The sequence below is a fragment of the Bos indicus x Bos taurus genome, chromosome 17 (genome assembly GCF_003369695.1).
Source record: "Bos indicus x Bos taurus breed Angus x Brahman F1 hybrid chromosome 17, Bos_hybrid_MaternalHap_v2.0, whole genome shotgun sequence".
In the NCBI taxonomy this organism is placed as follows: domain Eukaryota; kingdom Metazoa; phylum Chordata; class Mammalia; order Artiodactyla; family Bovidae; genus Bos; species Bos indicus x Bos taurus.
In genome coordinates, this window is record NC_040092.1 from 2,090,310 (window position 1) to 2,106,355 (window position 16,046).

General features: G+C 46.3%; 2 protein-coding genes across 5 annotated transcripts in view; one reads left to right on the forward strand and one right to left on the reverse strand.

The window, feature by feature from the left end:
* The window catches only part of LOC113907274 (immunoglobulin lambda-1 light chain-like), a 320,444-nt gene that overhangs the window by 124,708 nt on the left and 179,690 nt on the right, over positions 1-16,046 (reverse strand). The gene's annotated exons all lie outside the window — the stretch shown is intronic.
* LOC113907271 (zinc finger protein 280A-like) lies at positions 7,040-12,634 on the forward strand. The gene is made up of 2 exons (XM_027566207.1): positions 7,040-7,289; positions 10,796-12,634. Exon 2 carries the CDS (start codon positions 10,845-10,847, stop codon positions 12,537-12,539), a length of 1,695 nt encoding a protein of 564 aa, XP_027422008.1. The 5' UTR covers positions 7,040-7,289; positions 10,796-10,844; the 3' UTR covers positions 12,540-12,634.

The following is a 16,046-nucleotide window of genomic DNA, read 5'->3' on the forward strand; positions in this document are numbered from 1 at the left end:
GAGATCTTTGCTGAGACCAAGTCCTCTAAGATTCAGAGAAGATTTAGCAACTAAACAAAATAACAGCACCCCTTCAGAGTGGAGGGCTCCAACTATACCCCTTTTTGTGATCAAAGGAGCTGGGACCGGTATGGACCACCAAAATTTTGATCTAGGAATGTCCTGGAAATTAGCATCACCTTGATTTGAGCTTCCCTGGTGGCTCAGCTGGTAAAGAATCCACCTGCAATGCAGGAGACTCAGGCTTAGTCCCTGAATCGGGAAGATCCCCTGGAGAAGGGAGTGGCTACCCACTCCAGTATTCTTTCCTGGAGAATTCCATAGAGGAGCCTGTCGGGTTACAGTACATGGAGTCACAATAAATCAGCAGGACTGACTAACACTTTGACTTCACCTTTAATCCTGTGGGTAGGCAGGTGGTGCAAGTCATTGAGTTTTTCAGTGTGTCACGGTCCCTTATGTTTTGGCCCCTCTCTGTCCCACCCTTGATTTAAGCTGCGAAACCATCCTTTTATGATTTCTTACTCAGTGAGTTAGAACTGAGAGCAGAAGCAGCAAGAAGCCAGAAGCTCTGCACTGATTAGGTGAGAATGAAGAAGGAGAGTGAAAGAGCCGGCTTAAAACTAAGTATTAAAAGAATTAAGATCGTGGCCTCTGGCCCCATTACTCCATGGCCAATAGAAGGGGAAAGGGTGGAAGTCCTGACAGATTTCCTCTCTTGGGATGTGCAATCACTGCAATGGTGATTGCAACTGTGAAATCAAAAGACGGCTGCTTCTTGGCAGGAAAGCTATGACAAACCTAGACAGTGTGTTGCAAAGCAGAGACGTTACTCTGCCGACAAAGGTCTGTATAGTCAGGGCTACGGTCTTCCAAGTGGTCATGTGCGGTTGTGAGAGCTGGACCACAAAGAAGGCAGAGCGCCAAAGAATTGTTCCTTCACGTTGTGGTGCTGGTGAAGACTCCTGAAAGCCCCTTGGACAGCAAGAAAGTCAAACCAGTCAATCTTAAGGGAGATCAACCCTGAATACTTGTTAGAAGGACTGATGCTGAAGCTGAAGGCCCACTCTATTGGTCATGTGATGTGAGCAGCTGACTCACTGGAAAAGTCCCTGATGCTGGGCAGGATTGAGGGCAGAAGGAGAAGAGGGCGACAGAGAATGAGACGGCTGGATGGCATCACCAATGCAATGGACATGAACTTGGGCAAACTTCAGGAGATGGTGAGGGACAGGGAGGTCTGGCGCGCTGCAGTCCGTGGGGTTGAAGATACAACTGGGCAAATTAACAACAACAGTCTCTTGAGATAAAGCTGTTCCAGGGAGAGTAGAAGAGGAAAAGGTTTGTGAGAACAATGGAAGCGCCAAGCTCTCCCCTAGAGACGGAGGAAGTGAGTAGAGGCTGGCCACCTGGATGAGTGCCCTTTTGAAAGGCGTGCCTTCTGGCCACCTTGTAGAGTCCACTTCTCACACAGCCCTGATCTGTAGGTCAGCAGGCACCAGCCTGTGTCCTGAGGGCCTGACCTCCTCCTGGGTACCGGGTTCTCAGTTGGTGTGAGGGGTGGACACTCAGGCTGACCACATGTCACTCCATGGCCACAAGCGCCAGGGAGCTTCCTCCTTGAGCACAGCAATGGACCTGGACTGGAGTTGGCCCTGGGGTTTCCATGGAAGGAAAGGTGGGAAAGGTCATGTCTGTCTTTGTTTTTGTTTCTTAGGCGGCCTGCGAACGCAGCTTGCAGGATCTTAGTTCCCCAACTGAGGATAGAATCCATGCCCTCAGCAGTGAAAGTGCAGAGTCCTAACCACTCCAGGACTACCAGAGAGTTCCCAGTAGGTCATTTCTTGAGCCTGGCAGACGGCCCAGAAGTCTGACATTGGCTGCTGAGAGGCAGCCTTCTATGGGTCAGGCTTTGATGAAGTCACCAAACATTCCTCTCTCGCTGACCTCTGGGAGCCCTGTGACCATGGCCCATATCATAGAAACTTCTGGAGATAGAGAGAACTGAAGGACGACATATCCCCTCCCCACTCGTATTCCTTTCCTGGCTACAGACCCAAATGCCTTCCAATAAATTCATCTGCTCTCAACCCATCTACAGAAAGCATGCTGTCCTTCCTGGAAACCTTCCCTGCAGAAAAGGCTGAACTCATGTCCTCTGCTTCTTCCTAACCTAACATATGAAGGCTTTTCTGTACATCTGGTGATAAGCTTCAGTGTGTTCTGCTGGACAGCTGTGGTTTTTCTTCCTTTTTTTTTTTTTTTGGTAAAACACACTCCCCTTCACATCCAGGATGGTTTGAGCACAGGCCTCGCTCTGTTCTCAAGTTCTGTCCTTCACAATCTAGGAGAGAAGTAAAAAAAAGTTGGGGCCAGAAAGAGAGTTGGGCGGGGACCTTTAGCAGCTGTGGTCTGCAAGAAGGGGTCCACAGGAACAGGCTGCGTCCTGGAAAATCTGGGCGGGTGGGCATTTGTTGATGGGTGGGAGTCCCCTGGGAGCTGAGTCATCACCTGCATACCCCCTACCTGTCCTTGAGGTGAGCCCTCTCTAGGGACCCCTCATCTAAAGAATGTGTTAAAGTACTAAGGTGGCCACCAGAAATAGCACAGACTTAAACAACAGGAAACGTTTTTCTCCCAGTTCTGGAGGCCAGAAGTCCAGGATCAAGGTGGTGACAGTGTGGTGCCTCCGCAGGTCTCTTTCCTTGATGCGCAGACAGCTGCACTCTCGTGTCCTCCTGTCCCTTTATGCCCACGCATCCTTGATGTCTTGTGTGTCCTAATTTCATCTTTTTTTTTTTTTCCTGGCGGTGCTGCTTCGCTTCTGGGTCTTAGTTTCCAGACCAGGGATTGAAACTGGGCCCTTGGCAGTGAAAGCTCTGAGCCCTAACCACTGGCCTTGCAGGGAATTCCCCTCTCTCTTTTTATATAGAGAACCATCAGATTGGTCTAGGGCCCACCCTAGTGACCTCGTTTTAACTTAATCACCTCGTTAAAGGTATCTCCAAATACGGTTACATTCCAAAGTGTTGGGGGTTAGGACTTCTACAGATAATTTTAAAAAATTCATTAATTTCTTTGACCGCACCAGGTCTTAGTCGTGGCACGTGGGGTCTTCGGTCTTCCGGGCAGCACGTGGGATCTAGCTCCCTGACCAGGGACTGGGAGTGCAGAGTCTTAGCCACTGGACCATTGTGAAAGTCCCCTCAACATATGGATTTTGCAGGACACAAGGAAGCCCCAAACAGGGTTGATGGTAGGGTGATTTGCCTGGCTACACATTTGCACCCTACCTGCTCCTTAGAAATATCTGAGACCTTTAATAACGTTGACTCCCTGGTCCCATTCCTGGAGATACTGATTCTGGGGGTATGGAGTAAGACCGGCAGAATCAACCAGAACATCAGTACTTTTCAAAAGCTCTCTAGTACTCACTGTTTAATATGGACACCTTAAGTAGCCTGGGAAACACCTGGAGCTTGTGAGAAACTCAGACCCTGAGGCCCCACCCACAGCTGTTGGACGAGAATGTGTTTTTGCACAAGACACGTAGGCAATTCCTTAGATTCACTGAGGGTTAAGAAGCACAGCCCAGGAGATTTGCAAGTGTGGCCCAGACTGAGAAGTTTGGATCCAGATCTCTGGGCTTTGCTTATACCCTAACTTCCTTCAATACGAAGGACATCCAAAAGCCCCAACAGAGGGTGGAGAGGTCCTAGAATCCTGAAGGGTGGTGGGGAGGATGAACTCCCAGCTCAAGCTACAGCATCTGATTGGTTTATTGAATTACCAATAACCTGCTCCTCCCAAGGCAGGCGCTCAGCGTGTCACAGGAAGAAAAAATGAATTCCTGACCCTCGACCCTCAGGGCCTCCTGAAGGAGTAGATTCTGGGGTATTTTAAACATATTCTTGCTGTTGTTTGGGCTCCCCTCGTGGCTCAGCTGGTAAAGAATCTGCCTGCAATGCGGGAGACCTGGGTCTGATCCCTGCGTTGGGAAGATCCCTTGGAGACGGGAAAGGCTACCCACTCCAGTATTCTAGCCTGGAGGACCCTTCTAGTCTCAAAGGGTCGGACACGACTGAGCGACTTTCACTTTCACTGCTGTGGTTTAGTTGCTAAGTTGTGTCTGACTCTTTTGTGACCCCATAGACTGTAGCCTGCCAGGCTCCTCTGTCCATGGGATTTCCCAGGCCAGAATACTGGAGTGGGTTGCCATTTCATCCTCCAGGGGATCTTTCCGACCCAGAGATTGAACCCAGGTCTCCTGCATTAACAGGTGGATTCTTTACCGCTGAGCCACCAGAGATCAATGTTTCCCAAAGTATTGGAGGATTTTACACCCTGGGATACACTTCACTTCAGAATCAAGTGAGGCAAACATTGAACTTTCAGATTCCCAGACCCCCTCCTCTGGCAATTTGAGTTTCTTAGGTGTGATATGCAGCCCTGGAATCTCTGTGTTTAACAATGTCCCAGGTGATTCTGAGATTTGAGCAATCTTTAGAAGCATATGAAAGTGAAAGTGTTAGTCATCCAGTTGTGTTCGACTCTTTGCAAACCCATGGATAGTAGTTCCCCAGGCTCCTCTGTCCATGGAATTCTCCAGGCAAGAATACTGGAGTGGACAGCCATTCCCTTCTCTAGGAGATCTTCCTGACCCAGGGATCAAACCCCGGTCTCCTGTACTGCAGGCAGATTTTTTACTGTCTGAGCCATCAGGGAAGCCTAGAAGCATAAGTAAGTAGTCAAAATTTTCCTTTCTTTCCGCTAAGTTTTTGCAAACATTTTAAAATTGACATCCAAAATGTTTTTGTCACAAGTGCACACACTGCAAAGGAGTAGCTTTTGGCATACAATAAAAACAAACCCTTTAAGTAAATCAAACTAGGAATTCCGTGGCAAACCAGTGGTTAGTGCTCAGTGCTTTCACTCTGGTGACCTGGGTTCAGTCCCTGGTCAGGAAACTAAGATCCTGCAGGAAGTCTCACGGTGTGTCCATAAATAAATAAAACTGTTAATATCATGCTTTCAAATATATCCAGAAGAATGTAAATAGCATAGAGTTTTAAAAAGTATTTATTTTTATTTACTTTTTTGGCTGCCTGGGGTCTTAGTTGTGGCATGCAGGATCCTGCGTTGGTTCTACTGCCCTCTGGCATGTGGCATCTTAGTTCCCCAACCACGGATCAAACCCACGTTCCCTGCGTTGGAAGGCAGACTCTCAACCACTGGACCACCAGGGAAGCCTTGGGTTTTGGTACTCACCGACACTGGAGAAGGACATGGCAACCCACTCCAGTATTTTTGCCTGGAGAATTCCAGGGATAGAGGAGCCTGGCTGGCTACAGTCCATGGGGTCACAAAGAGTCAGACACAACTGAGCGACTAGGCACAGCACTCACCAACAACCGTTTTAAAAGAGTATAGGGGTACTCTTTCTGCCCTCTTCTGATGCCTATGTCAGAAGCTTTCTCTATCTCCTTTATACTTTAATAAAACTTTATTACACAAAAGCTCTGAGCGATCAAGCCTCGTCTCTGGCCCCGGATTGAATTCTTCTCCTCCGGGGGCCAAGAATCCCGGTGTCTTCGTGTGATTCAACAACAACCTTTCAACAATAGCTTTAGAGGTGCAGTTGTGCTTCCAAGTATAAAGACCATCAGTGGTTCCTTGGCATTCCAAATCTCTTCATGTCCCAGCTCCTTCCACGTTCTTACACAGTCTGGAGACTCACTGAACTCCTTACAGTTAGAGGTCTTTTGCAATTAAAGGTCATGGCCCTGGGGCCAGTGTACATGCTGTTGCCTGTCTTCCTCATCACTCACTGGGCAACTGCCACCTCGTTGGCTCTTAGGACTCAACACAGTAGGTACCTCTTCTTGGAACCCTTTCTCAACTGCCTTTATCTGCCTTTTCTCACTCTCCACTCCCACCCAGGCTGAAGTTGAAGCCTGTGTATGACTTTTCATGGTACATATCACATTATATTGAAATCACTCAAGGGTTTGATCTTTTTTCCTCACTGAACTCGAGTTCTTGGAGGCAAGGCAAATTTTTATCTTTGGTGCTTAATTCAGTGCCTGGAAGCTGGTCAAAAATTAAAAAAAAAATAAAATAAAAGAGTATAAAACGAGCTCTTTCTAATGGTCAGGTTTTTTGTTTTTTCTTGCTTCATTGAGATGCAATGGACATATATTGTGTAAATTTAAGGTGAACACATGTTGATTTGATAAGAAAGGTATTTTTGATGTTATATCTGGTTACAGCACTGAAGATCATGTTCATTAGTGAACTTCATTTTTGTTCTAATTCAGTGAGTCTGTTACCTTATAAGGAATGGAAATACACATATTTCTTCTCTGAAATCCTCGCTCCCCCTAAGGGAGGAGGGCTGTAAAGGCAGTGGGAGGGAAAGCTTGAGATATAATCTAGGTGGTGCAAAGGGGAAGGAGAGAGAAGAAGGGGAGTGAGGGAGGGAGGGAGAAGATGGGGGACCAGGGTGTGACCTGACACCCCTGATGTGGTTTAAGAAAGCATGAGCCCCTGCCTAGAAGAGCTCCTGGGGTTCACAGTGAGGACCCCGGGAATCCAGCGGGTGCTGAGTCTTCAAGTGCAGATCACTTGGGAGTAAGCTTGCTTCCTGCACCCTCACCCTGGCCCCCCACCCCCCAATCCACCCCCCTTGCCCCCAGAAGAGAACAGGGGTTTGCAGTTTGCAGCTGGAGAATTTTCTAGCATTGGAAGAGGACCCCTGCATTTTTAGGTTCCTGACATGAGCGGGAGCTCTGTTGGAATAGCTGTGTGGACCACCTTCCCCTGTCCTTAAGCTGCTGAACCGCAAATAACTAAAGATGCAGATAAACTGGAGATAAGGTGGTGGGCCTCTGGATGCCAGATAGAGGGTAGTGGGGACTCTCACCACACTGAGACCTGGGAAATAGCCCCTGGGAGGGGCCCTGAAGCCCCACCCACATTCTTTCCTCTCTCTAGCAATTTGGTAGAAAGGTTTCTAGTTGAAAGATCCTATGGGGAAAAACTGGTTCAGAAACCTGATTGGAGTCCCGTTTGGATACTGTGGATTGGATTAGAATGGGCTTTAAAAGGCTTGGAATCTCCTGATCCGGCCTCACTGAGAAAAGGCTTTTGGAGAGCCAGGTAGGAGTTCCACGGACACAGGACACAGGACGTGGTGCTGGCATTTCCACAAAAATCTCTCTGGGACGTGGAGACAAAGACACTCCAGCCTCACCCTTAGCTGCACTGAGTCAACTGGACTTCAGGAGCTGGTGAGCCATGGGGTTTGGAATGCTTCATTTTGTTCTCTGCAGCCATGAGTCTGCAAAATTTATCTGTAAAGGGCTAGAGAGTAACCAGGCATTAAGGGCCATGCGGTCTCTGCCATTAGCAGTGTGAAACAGCCTTGCTGCTGCTGCTAAGTCGCTTCAGTCATGTCCGACTCTGGGTGACCCCATAGACGGCAGCCCACCAGGCTCCCCCGTCCCTGGGATTCTCCAGGCAAGACAGCCTTGGGCAGCGGCAAATGATCACGGTTGTTTTCCAATAAAACTTTATTTGTGACACTGAAATTTAGATATCATATAATTTTCACATGTCACAAAATATTCCTTTGCTCCCCCCAAATTAAAAAAAAATGTAAAAATATTAAACGTATTTTTAAAAGTTAAAAAAAAACTAAAACATAAAAAGTTAAAAAAACCTAAATTCTTAGCTTGCTTGTTGGGAGAAAAAAACAAACAGGAGGCAAGCCAATTTGTCAATCCCTGTCTAAACCATTTGCCTATGTAATGCAGCTAGCATCCCATTAGTGACTTGTGACATGAATTTAGTAGGCTGGATTCTGCTTATGAAAATAAAAATTTTTATTAAGTCTCAGATGACATCAGCTGTAAGATGCAACATTATTCCTTTTTTTTTTTTTTGCCACACCCTGTGGCATGTGGGGTATAGATCCCTGACCAGGGATTGAACCCATGCCCCCTGGAGTGGAAGTGAGGAGTCTTAACTACTGGATCACCAGGGAAGTCCCACAGCATTATTTTTCATACCACTATAAACTTTTATATATATTTATATACATGTGTATGCATGTGTGCTCAGTTGCTTCAGTCATGTTTGACTCTTCGCAACCCCATGGACTGTAGCCCACCAGGTTCGTCTGTCCATAGGATTCTTCAAGCAGGAATACTGGAGTGGGTTGCCATGCCCTCCTCCAGGGGGTCTTCCTGACCCAAAGATGGAACATGCGTCTCTTATGTCTTCTGCATTGGCAGGAGCGTCCTTTACCGCTACGGCCACGATTTACACACAGCCAAACAAACTATGATATGCTACTGATGAAATGTGATCTGGTATCAGAAATGGTCAAATGTAAATTTTAGAATGTCCCTTAATGTCAATGAAACATGTTAATGGCATGGAAACTATCAACAAATGTATTATATGGAGAGAAATTGTGTTACAAACCTTTTATTTCAATGACCACCACCGGCCCTGTCAGCATCCTGCTACATACTGGCTGACTTGCTCCCTTGCATGACAGTTTTAAATCATTAAGATTTGGATTTCATTAAATGCTTGGAGAAATCGCTTCTCAGCCTTTTGGCTAAGATCAAGTGTAAGTACCCAGGGAGCCAGGAATTAGTGGGTCGAGCCTGTGGTACAGATAAATGATTGTATTAATCAGTTACTGTTTATTTATGCAGCAGACATGCAGCACTGACAGATGCCACATGTTTTTCTAGAAACAAAAATACAGCAGCCCAATAGCTCTGGAGGTGAATATGGCATGTGAGTTGGGGGAGGCTGTGTTTTCTGACACCATGGTCAGGGAAGCCTGGCAGAGAAACTGTGGACCGAGGCAGGTCAGGAGCTGGGTGATGGTACTTGAGACAGCGTCCAAGGCAGGGGGAGCAGCAGAAGTCCTGAGAAGGCCCGGTCCTCTCTCCTTGATACCCTTGGGAGATTGGGTCCCGGAACCCTGCACCCGCAGATACCAAAGTCCATGGGTGCTCAAGTCCCTTATATAAAATTGTGTAGTCTTTGCATGTAACTTAAGGGGATGCTCCTGCATGCTTTCAATCATCTCCACATTCCTTACAATACCTAATACAATGTCGATGCTGTGTAAACAGTTTCAAGTACAGTGTAAATGCTATATATATATAGTTGCCAGCATGAGGCAGGTTCAAGTTTTGCTATTAGAACTTTCTGGAATTTTTTTAAAAAATATTTTTGATCCATGTGTATAGAGTCTGGTGCCTTCTGGACTCACAGAGTGGAGGGAGTGAGGGGCACCCCCAAGGAACAGCTGGGGGCTCTTTTGGACATTTTATGTTGGTCAGCATTTCTGAGTGAGATTGGAGATCTGTAAGCAAAACGGTGCCTACCAGCTCTCCTGTAGAGTTTAACAGGAGCGCTGGGGCCACCAAGGGGAGACAAGGCAAAAGTGGGGGCTGGAGAAGTAAGTTTAAAACTGTCATGTCACTTAACTGAGTCTGAGATGTTTCCTTAGGTATAGAATAAGGGTGTTAATGCTAAGGCGCGTCAGTCGTGTCCGACTCTGTGTGACCCCATAGACGGCAGCCACCAGGCTCCCCCGTCCCTGGGATTCTCCAGGCAAGAACACTGGAGTGGGGTGCCATTTCCTTCTCCAAAGGGTGTTAATAGTTATCTCAGTGTTTCAGCCAATGATTAAATCAGGTACTAATTTTGTCTTTTGAAAGAGATATAATCATCACCACTTAACTAAAGAGAATAAGTTCCAAGACCCCCAGTGGACATCTGTAACCTCACATAGCATCAACCCTATATACACAATGTTTTTTCTATACAGACACACCTGTGATGCAGTTTATTTTATAAAAACACAGTAAGAGATTGGCAACTAATAATAACAGGAAAGTGAAAGCGAAGTCGCTCAGTCGTGTCCGACTCTTTGCCACCCCATGGACTGCAGCCTACTACGCTCTTCTGTCCATGGGATTTCCCAGGCAAGAATTCTGGAGTGGGTTGCCATTTCCTTCTGCAGAGGATCTTCCTGACCCAGGGATCGAACCTGGGTCTCCCAAATTGTAGGCATACACTTTACCATCTGAGCCACCATGGAAGGAGTAATAATAACATAGAACAATTATAACAATATACTTTTATAAAAGTTTTGTGAATGTAGTCTCTATGTAAAATATATTACTGTACTAATTTAGTGATTTTTTTTCACCCTAACTAAGCACTTACTATGTTCTGTGGCCATACCTTTTGCAGTTTGAGGTCTGACAGCACAACTAACCCAGATTTCTTTTCTCTTCCTCACATTCACCACAGATCTTAGCAACCTCAGCATACAGTTTTTTCTCTTTTTATATTAAATTGAGAACTTCAATCTTTTCACTTAAAGGAAGCACTTAATGGATTCTCTCTGGCATATCTAAATGGGCAGCATCACTCCACTTATGCTTTGGGGCTGTTATTGAGTAAAATAAGGGTGACTTGGTCACAAGCCCTGTGACGTCTCAACAGTCATTGTGGTAACTGAGTGGCAAACGGGTGAGATGTGCAGGACTAAGGAACGATTCACATTCTGGGCAGGAGGAAGCAGGATGGCATGAGATTCCAATCACACTCCTCAGAATGACATGCAATTTAACACTTGTGAGTTATTTATTTCTGGACTTTTCCATTTAGTATTTTCGGTGAACAACTGAGGGTTAACGGAAACCACAGAGAGTGACACCTGAGATCAGGGGAGATGACCTTGTCCTGTGGTTGCCTTTAGGTGGAAAAAACACTAGGAGGGGCCACTTGAAGCCAAAAGCGATTGTAAAATGGCCCATCTCTTCCCGTGTGAGGAAGCACAAGCACGACCACAACCCGAGACAAAGACCGCAGGGTCCAAACCCAGAGACGAGGACGATGGCGATGCTGAGCTCATCTTTGTTGGAGTGCAGCACGTCACTGAGGATGCTGAAACCCTCTTTGTCAGAGGGATTTCAAGTTCAAAGCCAGTCATTTCTAACATTTTGAATGGAGTGACCAGGGACTCATCTTCAAGAAGAAAGAAGGGCCACGTGGGTCCAGATCCCTCCTGCACGTCGCAGCCTGCAAATCTCAGGACCCCAGCATCAGAGCCAGCGGCCGTCTCCCCAGCTTCTCAGTCTGAATGGGGAGGAAGAGACAATCCTATTATTTTCGAGCCTTCATCTAAACCTGATTATAAAACGAGCTCTCTGCAAGCCGTGCTTCACAATTCAGAATTGCTCTCTCGGCGGTCTCACTGTCTATCTGGAGCTGTTCTCTCGTTAGGAGTCAAGGATGAAAGTCCTCTTAATTCAAAGCGATGTCCTACTTCAGATGTAAATTTTAACACTGGGAATCCCAAAAGACCCAAACTTAGCGATGGAATCCCAGGGGGACCTGCCTCCACCATGCCCTCTCCAGGTATCTCTCCTACAAAGGACACGATTATGACCTTGGAAGATCTCCTGACCTCACCGAGCCATGTTCATGGCGGGGCATCACTTTCACGGACTCACGCAAATAACCAGGCATGCTTCAGTCTTATGGATCCAGACAGAACATGTAGTTTGGAAGGGCTGGAGAAAACAGACTTTTTGACTCTAGCAAGTCAGAGCAAGACTGTTGATCCCATGAAAGGAAATCTGATCATGTTACTTGATGACTTTTACTATGGACAGCATACAGGAGATGGGCAGCCAGAACAGAAGACTCACACAGCCTTTAAATGCCTCAGCTGCTTGAGAGTTCTAAAAAATGTCAAGTTTATGACCCACGTGAGGAACCACCTGGAGCTTGAGAGGCAGAAGGGTGACGGCTGGGAAATCCACACCGCCTGCCAGCACTGCCGCCGCCAGTTCCCCACCCCGTTCCAGCTGCAGTGTCACATTGAAAGTGTCCACGCTTCCCGGGAGCCCTCCGCGGTCTGTAAAATCTGTGAATTGTCCTTCGAAACAGATCAGGTTCTCTTACAGCACATGAAGGACAGTCACAAACCTGGCGAAATGCCCTACGTGTGCCGCGTTTGCAATTACAGATCGTCAGCCTTTGCCGACGTAGAGGCGCATTTTAGAACGTGCCATGGAAACACGAACAATTTGCTCTGTCTGCTTTGCCTCAGAATTTTCAAACTGGCGACATCCTTCGTAAATCACGCTTGGAGGCACTGGAACAAGAGGGTCTTTCCATGTTCCAGGTGCCGGCTACAGTTTTTGAACCTGAAGGAGAAGACAGAGCACCAAACCAAGCATCACCAGTCATTCAAAATGCCAGAGCAATTGCGAGGGTTGCCTCCTGAAACAGAGGTCATGATTCGAACTTCAGTTCAGCTGGGACTGAGAGAGACAGCATCCATCATTGTGAGGAACACTGACGCCCAAGTGCCACCCAGAAAAACTACACAGAAGATGACTATGAACACAAAATATTCCAGACGTGTTGCAGCAAGGGATCTGGCTAAAAATTATGTTCTACCCACCTCCAGAAATTCAGAAAAGCCCTGTTGAGGTTCAGCCAGCTGTACATAAAGACCCTGCCTGGCTTTTGTTGTTCAGTTACTCAGTCGTGTCTGACTCCCTGTGACCCTATGAACTTCAGTACGCCAGGCTTCCCTGTCCATCACCATCTCCCAAAGCTTGCTCAAACTCATTCTATCGGGTTGCTGATGCCATCCAACCATCTCGTCCTCTGTCACCCCTTCTGCTCCTGCTTCAATATTTCCCAGCATCAGGGTTTTTTCCAATGAGTTGACTCTTCCCATCAGGTGGCCAAAGTATTGGAGCTTCAGCATCAGTTCTTCCACTGAATATTCAGGGTTGATTTCCCTTAGGATTGACTGGCTGGATCTCCTTGCAGTCCAAGGGACTCTTGAGAGTGTTCTCCATTCTCCAGCACCACAGTTCGAAAAGATCAATTCTTCAGCACTCAGCCTTCTTTATGGTCCAGCTCTTCCATCTGTATCTGACTCCTGGGAAAACCATAGCTTTGACTTTATGGACATTTGTTGGCAAAGTAATGTCTCTGTCTTTTAATATGCTGTCTAGGTTTGTCACAGCTTTTCTTCCAAGGAGTGAGCGCCTTTTACTTTCATGGCCTCTGTAACCATCCACAGTTATTTTGGAGCCAAGAAAATAAACTCTGCCTTTACTGTACCTGAAATTGTACTTGCTTCATCTCTCTACCATCAAGTAGCTTTGAAATCTCCATGTTCCTTCCTGGCCACTCTCTGCTCCCCAAAGTAACCACTTGTGTGACCTCTAGCACCAGGGATTCAGTTTTCTTTGTTTTAAACTTTAAATAAATAGAATCACACAATACAGTTTCTCTTCCCCTGCTCTTGGTTTTCTTTTAAATAAGTGAGATGCATTCTTACTGTGTGTAGCTCTGGAACATTTGTTTTCATTGCTGGGTAGAATTCCCCTGGGTGAATGGGCATAGTCTTATATGTCCATTTTACTGTGCCTGACATTTGAGGCTCTTATTTTGCCTTTTTGAATAAGCTGCCTATGAACCTGTGTGTGTCTTTCATACTAATTTCTCTAGGACAGCTATATCTGTATGTCTAGACATGAGATTTTCTGATAATGCATGTGGCAATGGTTTAGTTGCTAAGTGGTATTTGACTCTTGCAACCCCATAGACTCTACCCCACCAGGCTCCACTGTCCATGGGATTTCCCAGGCAAGAATACCACAACGGGTTGGCATTTCTTTCTCCAGGGGGTTTTCCTGACCCAGGATTCAAACCTGGGTCTCCTGCATTGCAGGCAGATTTGTTACTGACTGACCCATTCTAGTATGCAGGTACAGGCAAGTGCTTTTTCAAACTGATTGAAGCAATGTGTGTTTCCACTAACAGTACTGGCATTTCCATTTCTACCGAACACTTGGCACTGTGAGTCTGTTTCATCGTATAACTGAGCAGGACCCTGCAGGGCTTTCCCAGGGACAGACCACCCGCCGCCCACCCCCACCAATGTATCCTGTCTCTTATTGGTAGGAAAACTTTAGGTCCTAGACCTTCCATGAGTTTCCAAGAACAAATTTAATTAGAAGTGAAAAACTGCAGAAACAAGAAAAAAACCAAGCAAGACAAACAATAATTTGTTGTTGGGCAGTCGTGTTCACTCTTTGCCACCCGATGGACTGCAGCACACCAGACTTCTCTGTCCTTCACCATCTCCTGGAGCTTGCTCAAGCTCAAGTCCATTGAGTCTGTGATGCCATCCAACCATCTCATTCTCTGTCATCCCCTCCTCCTCCTGCCTTCAATCTTTTCCAGCATAATGAGTCGGCTCTTTACATAAGGTGGCCAAAGTATTGGAGCTTCACTTTCAGCATCAGTCCTTCCAGTGAATATTCAGAGTTGATTTCCTGTAGGACTGACTGGCTTGATCTCCCTGCAGTCCAAGGGACTCTCAAGAGTCTTCTCCAACACCACAGTGCAAAAGCATCAATTCTTTGGTGCTCAGCCTTCTTTATGGTCCAACTCTCACATCCATACATGATTAGTGGAAGAACCATAGCCTTGACTACACGGACCTTTGTTGGCAAAGTAATGTCTCTGCTTTTTAATATGCCGTCTAGGTTTGTCACAGCTTTTCTTTCAAGGAGCAAGTATCTTTTAATTTCGTGGCTGCAGTCACCATCTGCAGTGATTTTGGAGCTCAAGAAAATAAAGTCTGTCACTGTTTCTATTGTTTCCTCATCTATTTGCCATGAAGCGATGAGACCTTTGACTGTGTGGACAACAACAGACTAGATAATTCTGAAAGAGATGGGAATACCAGACCACCTGACCTGCCTCTTGAGAAATCTGTATTCAGGTCAGGAAGCAACAGTTAGAACTGGACATGGAACAACAGACTGGTTCCAAACAGGGAAAGGAGTATGTCAAGATTGTATATTGTCACCCTGCTTATTTAACTTATATGCAGACTACATCATGAAAAACGCTGGGCTGGATGAAGCACAATCTGGAATCAAGGTTCCTGGGAGAACTATCAACAACCTCAGATATGCAGATCAGTTCAGTTCATTTCAGTCGCTCAGTCGTGTCCAACTCTTTGCGACCCCATGAATTGCACCACGACAGGCCTCCCTGGCCATCACGAACTCCCGGAGTTCTCTCACACTCATGTCCATATAGTCGGTGATGCCATCCAGCCATCTCATCCTCTGTCGTCCCCTTCTCCTCCTGCTCCCAATCCCTCCCAGCATCAGAGTCCTTTCCAATGAGTCAACTCTTCGCACGGGGTGGCCAAAGTACTGGAGTTTCAGCTTTAGCATCAGTCCTTCCAAAGAACACCCAGGACTGATCTCCTTTAGAATGGACTGGTTGGATCTCCTTGAAGTCCAAAGGAGTCTTGGACTCAAGAGTCTTCTCAAGAGTCTTTTCCAACACCACAGTTCAAAAGCATCAATTCTTCAGCGCTCAGCTTTCTTCACAGTCTAACTCTCACATCCATACATGACCACTGGAAAAACCATAGCCTTGACTAGACGGACCTTTGTTGGCAAAGTAATGTCTCTGCTTTTGAATATGCTATCTAGGTTGGTCATAACTTTCCTTCCAAGGAGTAAGCATCTTTTAATTTCATGGCTGCAATCACCATCTGCAGTGATTTTGGAGCCCAGAAAAATAAAGTTTGCCACTGTTTCCACTGTTTACGCATCTGTTTGCCATGAAGAGATGGGACCGGATGCCATGATCTTTGTTTTCTGAATGTTGAGCTTTAAGCCAACTTTTTCACTCTCCAATTTCACCTTCATCAAGAGGCTTTTTAGTTCCTCTTCACTTTTTGCCATAAGGGTGGTGTCATCTGCATATCTGAGGTTATTGATATTTCTCCTGGCAATCTTGATTCCAGCTTGTGCTTCTTCCAGCCCAGCATTTCTCATGATGTACTCTGCATATAAGTTAAATAAGCAGGGTGACAATATACAGCCTTGACGTATTTCTTTTCTTATTTGGAACCAGTCTGTTGTTCCATGTCCAGTTCTAACTGTTGCTTC

What these genes read in the sequence shown, in the direction of transcription:
- LOC113907271 (XM_027566207.1), top strand. Translation starts at nt 10,845, where the DNA reads ATGGCCCATCTCTTCCCGTGTGAGGAAGCACAAGCACGACCACAACCC.